The sequence below is a fragment of the Sinocyclocheilus grahami genome, unplaced genomic scaffold, assembly GCF_001515645.1.
Source record: "Sinocyclocheilus grahami isolate Dianchi unplaced genomic scaffold, SAMN03320097.WGS_v1.1 scaffold1007.1, whole genome shotgun sequence".
NCBI classification, from domain to species: domain Eukaryota; kingdom Metazoa; phylum Chordata; class Actinopteri; order Cypriniformes; family Cyprinidae; genus Sinocyclocheilus; species Sinocyclocheilus grahami.
In genome coordinates this window covers 71,145-80,310 of record NW_015506186.1, presented here as the reverse complement: position 1 = coordinate 80,310, position 9,166 = coordinate 71,145, and the positions used below count along the sequence as shown (strand labels likewise).

At 38.8% G+C, this 9,166-nt stretch overlaps 1 protein-coding gene across 1 annotated transcript; it reads left to right on the top strand.

The window, feature by feature from the left end:
• Window positions 1-2,126: 2,126 nt before the first annotated feature.
• LOC107565534 (putative transcription factor Ovo-like 1) lies at window positions 2,127-2,550 on the top strand. Its single transcript, XM_071582341.1, has one exon. The coding sequence runs from the start codon at window positions 2,127-2,129 to the stop codon at window positions 2,514-2,516; it is 390 nt and encodes a 129-aa protein (XP_071438442.1). The 3' UTR covers window positions 2,517-2,550.
• Window positions 2,551-9,166: the final 6,616 nt, after the last annotated feature.

Genomic DNA, 9,166 nt, shown 5'->3' with positions numbered 1-9,166 from the left:
GTCCCCCTCCGCCCCTCCCTCTGTTTCTACGGTGCGAGGACGCACCTTCCGGGAGGGGGGAGTAATGTAACACCCCTGTGGACTGTTTGTTGTGGTTTCTTCCCCTTGTGTTGGTTTAGCCCGTATAATCATTAGTTAATCACCTCATTGTGCTCACCTGTCTGCCCCTCGTTATCTGCACTATATCTGTTCCTGTCTCTGGTATTTGAGTTTGTCGGTTATTGTGAATGTTACCCCGAGTGTGAGTGAGTGTGTGTCTCCTCTACCCGAATCTGCCTTGTTGTCTCTACATTAAATATCCTTATTTAAATCCTTGTCGTCCTCGTCATCCTGCCTGCCTCCACACACCTGGACTGTGACTATTCACATATGAATGGCTTTTGTCACTCTGTTGACTGAGACTCAATGTGAATAATATGCTCTTCTCACAGAAATTAGTGCTTTATTTGATCAAGTTAAGACTCTACATCAAGAATTGTTCACAGAAGTGTACGTACATTTATTTAAACATTTTAGAAATAAAGAAACATTATAAAGGGAAAGAGTTTTTTTTGTTGTTGTCTGACCGAAATATATAATAGAAACAAAATCAGTCCAAAATCCTCAGGAGTTATACACAGCTTAGATAATTATCATCTTTTATTATACTGGTTTATATTTGGGTTCTGGAGGTTTTATTTTGTATATGGTTGTTACTTTTTTCATTATATTATTTTTTATTATTATAAAATAAAGAACGAAAATAATTATTATTTACATTTATCATTATAAAACAATATACTATACTGGTTTATTATAAAATAAAACAAAACAAATTACTATTATTATTATTTGTTTGTATTATATTAGTTAATTTTTTGGGGTTCTGGAAGTTTTACTTTGTACATGGTTGTATATATATATATTTACATTTACATTTTACATTTAGTCATTTAGCAGACGCTTTTATCCAAAGTGACTTACAAATGAGGACAATAATATATATATATATATATATATATATATTTATTTAGGGAAAACAAATGAAAGTGTGTAACTGTGTAATGTGTGTGTTTCAGCATCTGTTCAGAGTCCCAGCGCTGGTCTGGAGTCAGTGTCTGAGCGCGCTCATGCCGTCCACAAACACACAGCTGCTCTGGAGCATCACAGGGAGGATTATGGGATGGAAAGGGTTCAGCCATCACACAGTTCTCTTCCTCCTCCAGCACTGGCCTCAGCGCCGCTCAACAAGGTGAAGCACCTGCAGATCCTCAGGGTTTGGACCTGCGTGCTCAGGCAGCTCATGTGTGTCTCGCTCTGCTTCCAGGCGTGTGGATCCAGCGGCTCGTCGGAGTTCCTGTGCTCCGCGTGTCATAAAGTGTTTCCTCTGCAGCGCATGCTGACGCGTCACCTCAAGTGCCACAGTATGCTCAAGAGACACCCCTGCAGGTTCTGCGGGAAAGGCTTCAATGACACCTTCGACCTGAAGAGACACATGAGAACACACACCGGTGAGACATTCTCATTTCAGCTGCTTACACACTAAAACTTTCCTCGTCACACAGTTTCTGAAAGATGACACTCAAACAGCAGAAGCACACACCACATCTACAAAACATACACTAATTCTCAGCTTTTGCCCCAGTGAAATCCGGAAAGTGTTAAAGGCCTGTGAAGCTTTGGGAGCGCTGATGGAAGCATCTACTGCAGCTTTGCTTTGATAATATTACCGGATATGATCCAGATGTAGTATTTGATAAAAATGCGATTTTCTCAGCTTTTTGCTCAAAATGTTACTTTTTTATGAAACCTACCTACATTCAAGTGTTGATAAAAAAACAATGCTTGAAGCTAGAATAATACAGATTTTTTTATTTTCTGAGTTCTTTATTTTGCTGTATTGCATGTTCAGATATTCATACAACTAAATATTCTGGGGGCCGTAAGATTTTAGTGAAAATCAGCAAAAACACTGGTGGGGAAACAAGGTAAATAAAAAATAAAAAAACCTACATAAATATTAAGAAAGAAAAATTATAAAAATGGATCAATACAAGCTTTCTGGACCAAAAAAAAAAGTTTCATTTTAGGCCTTCGGGTCATTTTGACCCACGAGGGAAAGATTTGTTACAAAACGCAAGAGAAGGATGAAGGTTAACTGCACTAACCCTGATTCCCATAAACAGGTTTTGAGTCACTTGAGTGTCTCTCTCTCTCTGCACACAGGCATCCGTCCGTACCGGTGTGATCTGTGTGAGAAAGCCTTCACGCAGCGCTGCTCTCTGGAGTCTCACCTGCGGAAGATCCATGGCGTGCGGCAGCAGTACGCATACCGCCAGCGGCGCTCCAAGATCTTCGTGTGCGAGGACTGCGGCTTCACCTCCAACCGGCCGGACGAATACTTCCTCCACGTCAGACAGCAGCACCCGAGCAGCCCGGCGCTGCGCCGTTATTACCGCAAACACATGGTGGAGAGCCCCGCGCAGCACAGCATCGCCCCCTTCATGCTGTACCCCGCTGCAGGACTCTACATGTGAAGCACCTTTAGAGTGTGTGCATACCAGCTCTGTTACACTGTAACAAAATGTTTACGGTAAAAAACTGGCAGCTGTGGTTTCCAGAATTATACTGTAAAAAATACGGTAGCAACATTTTAGGTTTTACGGATTTAACTTAAATGTGACCCTGGAGCACAAAAGCAGTGTTAAGTCGCTGGGGGATATTTGTAGCAATAGCCAACAATACATTGTATGGATCAAAATTATAAATTTTTCTTTTATGCCAAAAATCATTAGGATATTAAGTAAAGATCATGTTCCATGAAGATATTTTGTAAATCTCCTACCGTAAATATATCAAAACTTAATGTTTGATTAGTAATATGCATTGCTAAGAACTTCATTTGAACAACTTTAAAGATGATTTTCTCAATATTTAGATTTTTTTGCACCCTCAGATTCCAGATTTTCAAATATTGTCCTATCCTAACAAACCATACATCAATGGAAAGCTTATTTATTCAGCTTTCAGATGATGCATACATCTCAATTTCAAAAAAATAACCGTAATGACTGGTTTTATGGCCCGGGGTCACAAATTTACATTTACAGTTGTTTTTCAGCTGCTTGCACATAAGATCTTTCCTTGTCACACAGTTTCTGAAAGCTGACACTCAAACAGCAGAAGCACACACCACATCTGCAAATCATACACTAATTCTCAGCCTTTGATTCAGTTTTCAATTTCATAAAACACTTTTTGCAAAACACAACACACAATGTAACACACACAAATCTAACAGGAAGTGTCTTGACTTCCTTTTTCAAACACAAGCGATCAGAAAGCCACACTAATTCATCACTAACTCCTCACATGTGCTTCACTGAACACCAACCAATCAATAAACACACATCTACACAACTTCTTCTCTTTAGTACTGTCTAATACTGTGTTCACAACCACAGATGCTTAGAGGAAAAGTTTGCTTTCAATCTTGCTTTCGTGCTTACTGTGTATTTTTCAACATCTCTCTGACATAGATATATATAGAAGGTGCACAGAGTCATTCACACAAACACTAAACACCATAATGGTGACACACATGAAACTGAAATATGCAATAAACATTCATTTAACAACATTAGATGTAACATACAACCCTAATAAACATAACTGATAAGAAAAATCTGTTTTTTACTGTATTCTTTTTCACTTCCAAAAACGGTATTTTACCGTAAAATTACATGAAATGTCTTTTGCATCTTTTCCCCATGTATAGTAGGGGAGCTTACCGTTAAACATTTAACAGGTTTTTACTGTAGCATTTTCACAATTTTGTTTTACAGTGCAAATCATTTCATGTTAGTTTACAGTTTTATGGTAGAAATGTTAAATAACCAACAGCTATATGCAGTGATGCAAACTACTCGACTTTTTTTTCTCAAATATGGGATTTAGAGAGAGAGAGAGATGATGATGATGATGATGAAATGTGCGTGTGTGAATTACCTGCATCTGTTACCTACGCTATAATATAGCGATTCAGTATGGAAACTATTTTATTATAATAAAAGTCGTGGGGTAGTGTTCACAACAATCGCCACGCGATAGGACCTCTGTGTGCGAGTGATGTGTAAATAAAATCTGTGCGCATATACAGTATATATATATATGAAAGTTGGTCCCCCCCAATGTTCAAGACATGGTTATGGCCTTGGTGCATACTTGCACACTGCATGCATACTATGCACAGTATACTCACATGACAGGGGTTCATATCTTCATTCTGCATCTCCAGTAAATGTGTCTAGATTTAAGGATGTTTAGATACTGGAAAACAAACAAAAATACTGAGGAAGAGATTCATTTTATTTGCAGTGCATGCAACATTTAGTGCCACGACTTTATACAGTTAAGACTTTCTTCTCTGATTTAAGAATTGTTGATGCTTTTATTTGTGGAAGGGTGAATTAAGACTTTAACTAAGACCAGCAGAATCCCAGTATGGGACTGCATTAAACATGCAACATTATCGTCATTATTTTGGTAGTTGAGGAATAAAACATGCAGCATAGATGACAACAATGTAACAATCTTCTGTTCTGAATATATATCTTTGCATAATGCGTGTTATTTCACATACTACTTTTCTAAAGTAGGCAATATTCTGTTCACTGTATTCTGTTCAACTGTTTTCCATGATTAAAAATCAAAATAAATCAGTGTATCATATTACAAATTTTTATATACAATTATTTGATGTGAGTAGCTATATGTAAAACATACAACAAACAATGTAAAACATTTTAAGACACTTTCAAGGCCATTTATGGCCTCAAAAGAAGAGCCATTATAAATAGATTCAGTATTAGAATACAGAAATATACTGTACAAGTCACAAAAGACACAGGATTGTTACAGAAAATACATGTAAAAATTTTAAAATATATATATTTTTTCATTTTAATAAATGAGAACATGAAAATTAAATATGAATATTTATATTAATAATTAATATAAAATATTCCACAGAATATCACATTTCATTAAGGTATATGATGACAGAATTCTGTGTTTAGATTTAATTATTTCTTTAAAGCATATTTTCCCAAACTGGGTTTCACGTGCTGATGAAAAGCTAATAATTAATAAAATCATCAATAATGCATAATTTTAAGATAAAATCACTCAAAATAATACACTCTATAAAAAGGATTAAATATGTTTTGCTTATCAGTGTGACTATTTAACTGATATCAGAGAACAATGAACATGTGAATGTGTATATAAATTATTGAAATATTAACTTATTTTCTTGAAGATTTTATTTAGGCTGACAAAGGATACAAAGGGCTTTAATCTCCGCAGTCAGAACAGCACTCAGTCAAACACATCCATGGCTTGGGATTCACCATTAGGGGGAGTAATGCATCGAACACAATGACAGATGAGGATACTGAACACAACATGTCATGTCTGTATGTCATGTGTTCTCATAAAACAGCAGAGGAACAAAACAAACTCACTCAGGATGATGTTTCTGTAGCAGTCCAAATCAAAACCACACAGGTCACTGCGTTCAGCATTAGAACCTCAACCTGAAACTGACAGCTGATCATCACAAGAGACAGAAGCCACACCCACTCCATACAGAGGACAGAAGCCACACCCACTCATTTCAGAGTACAGAAGCCACACCCACTCTATACATAGAAGAGAAGCCACACCCACTCTATCTAGAGGAAACACAACATGTCATGTCTGTATGTCATGTGTTCTCATAAAACAGCAGAGGAACAAAACAAACTCACTCAGGATGATGTTTCTGTAGCAGTCCAAATCAAAACCACACAGGTCACTGCGTTCAGTATTAGAACCTCAACCTGAAACTGACAGCTGATCATCACAAGAGACAGAAGCCACACCCACTCCATACAGAGGACAGAAGCCACACCCACTCATTTCAGAGTACAGAAGCCACACCCACTCTATACATAGAAGAGAAGCCACACCCACTCTATTTAGAGGACAGAAGCCACACCCACACAATTTGAAGGACAAAAGCCACACCCACTCCATGCAGATGACAAAAACCACACCCACTCCATACATAGAAGAGAAGCCACACCCACTCTATTTAGCGGACAGAAGCCACACCCACTCCATGCAGATGACAAAAACCACCCCCACTCCATGCAGATGACAAAAACCACCCCCACTCCATGCAGATGACAAAAACCACCCCCACTCCATGCAGATGACAAAACCCACACCCACTCCATACAAAGAAGAGAAGCCCCACCCACTCTATTTAGCGGACAGAAGCCACACCCACACAATTTGGAGGACAAAAGCCACACCCACTCTATCCAGAGGACAAAATCCACACCCACTCCATACATAGACGTGAAGCCACACCCACTCTATTTAGCGGATATCAACTGACATCAGAGAACCGTGAACATGTTGATAAATTATTGAAATATTAACTTTATTAAATATTAACACAGTCAGACCAGCAAACGGTCAAACGCATCCATGGCTTGGGATTCACCACTAGGGGGAGTAATGCACTGATGAACAATGACAGATGATGATACTGAACACAACATCAACCTGTATGTCACGTGTTATCATATAACAGCAGAGGAAAAAACACACTCACTCTGGATGATGTGTCTGCAGCTGTCCCAGTCAAAATCACACGGGCCACTGTGTTCACCATCAGAACCTCAACCTGAAACTGACAGCTGATCATCACAAGAGACAGAAGCCACACCCACTCCATACAGAGGACAGAAGCCACACCCACTCATTTCAGAGTACAGAAGCCACACCCACTCTATACATAGAAGAGAAGCCACACCCACTCTATTTAGAGGACAGAAGCCACACCCACACAATTTGGAGGACAGAAGCCACACCCACTCCATACATAGACGTGAAGCCACACCCACTCTATTTAGCGGACAGAAGCCACACCCACACAATTTGGAGGACAGAAGCCACACCCACTCATTTCAGAGTACAGAAGCCACACCCACTCTATACATAGAAGAGAAGCCACACCCACTCTATTTAGAGGACAGAAGCCACACCCACACAATTTGAAGGACAAAGGCCACACCCACTCCATGCAGATGACAGAAGCCACACCCACTCTTCCAGAGAACAAAAACAACACCCACTCCATACATAGAAGAGAAGCCACACCCACTCTATTTAGAGGACAGAAGCCACACGCACTCCATACAGCGGACAGAAGCCACGCCTACCATATACAAGCCACACCCACTCTTTTTAGAGGACATAAGCCACACCCACTCTTTTAAGGGTACAAAAGCCACACTCCTCTCAGAGCAAAGTCACATCAAAGGACACATCTTCCCAAGACAAATCATTTGAATTCACTCTGTGTTAAATAAATAAGCCAACTTTATTTCTAAGTTACTCACACTTAAATAGTTTTTAATGTTAAAGCAACTTTATTTTTTTGTACAAAATATATCTCTGGCAAATAATGATGTAGTATATGATAGTTTGAACACAAACACGTGTGAAAAAGACTGCATGATTCTCATCGCAGATTCCCATAAACAGCAGGTAAAAGCGGGACAGCAAAATGAACCCAACAAACTACAAACCAACGACACTGACAGATCAGACAGTTCAGATTCTGAGTCATGTAAGGCAAGCGGTTTTTCATTTACAGCCATGCACATCAATATTAATCAATCAGAATTTGGCAATATTCAGATTAGTATGGAGGCACATATTAAACACCACAATCTGACCAATCAAAACCAGTCATAAGGGTACATTTTCACCTCTTCATCTGAAAGCTTTCCATTGATGTATGGTTTGTTAGGATCGGACAATATTAGAAGATCTGGAATCTGAGGGAGCAAAAACATCTAAATATTGAGAAAATCATCTTTAAAGTTGTCCAAATGAAGTTCTTAGCCATGCATATTACTAATCACAAATTAAGTTTTGATATATTTACGGTAGGACATTTACAAAATATCTTCATGGAACATGATCTTTACTTAATATCCTAATGATTTTTGGCATAAAAGAGAAATGTATAATTGTGACCCATACAATGTATTGTTGGCTATTGCTACAAATATCCCCCAGCGACTCAACACTGCTTTTGTGCTGCAGGCTCACATATTTTAATTCTCCAAATTCAGATTCCCACTCCTGGAATAAGGAGTTTTTAAAGAGAAACTTGTTGAATGAAAATCCACTGAAAGGAGATTCACATGCTCAGACCGCAGAGAATTATGGGTGATAACAGAGGGTGATAATAATTAGCTGTAGGTGTTAAGGAATGGAAACTCATTTAAAACATTTTTTTTATATTAACACTTATTATTATTCACATTTGCCGAGTTCTTTCCAGTTGCAGTCAGAGTTTTTGGCCATTTCTGAAGGGTTTCTAATCAAATGACTAATTAGGAAAACTGATTAGATCAAATTCTAATTAAATAGCTGAGCACATACTGCATAACCAATGGCAGCATCTGGACTCTCTAGGGAAATCTTTTGAGAAACAGCAAGAAAAAAAAAAAACACGTGTAGATCAGCAGACCTAAAACAACCATATCTGTGCATATAAACATCATATTCAGAATATGAGTGCAATCAGAATATGGAGCTGAACCGGTTGTAAACGTGACTAGTGAATCAGAATCATGGCCGCGATAATTTATTAAAGCAGGAAACTTGAGTGATTCAAATCATTCACTCAATCATGTGGCCACGATGCTGAAAAGGCTTTATAGACTGGAACTGAAGAACAGAGAAGAAGAGATCAGACTACTGCACAATAGAGTAGATCACAGTCCACACAGCTTCACTGAAGCGTCTGCTGTTGACTATCTAGTGTTCTTCAGCAAAGATCAGCGCTGCAGTGTCGCTCCCACAGCTGCAGCTCAGTCCCCTCGGCACAAACCAGCAGATACGACTCACTCCTCACCTGCGGCATCCACACCTGTCAATCAAACACCGCACAGGAGACGCATGCTTACCAGACGACTCGCTGATGGACACAGCTACTGCTGATTAAATACAGGAGAACTCTGTCACATCTCTGAATCTGTGAGTCAGCTTGTTTCTGTTGTAGGCTGCTTGATTTCCAATGGTAATCAATAGTTCTCTATCTATCCTTATTATTATTCAC

Excerpts from the sequence above, each read along its gene's own strand:
- LOC107565534 (XM_071582341.1), top strand. The coding sequence starts at position 2,127 with ATGAAGGTTAACTGCACTAACCCTGATTCCCATAAACAGGTTTTGAGT.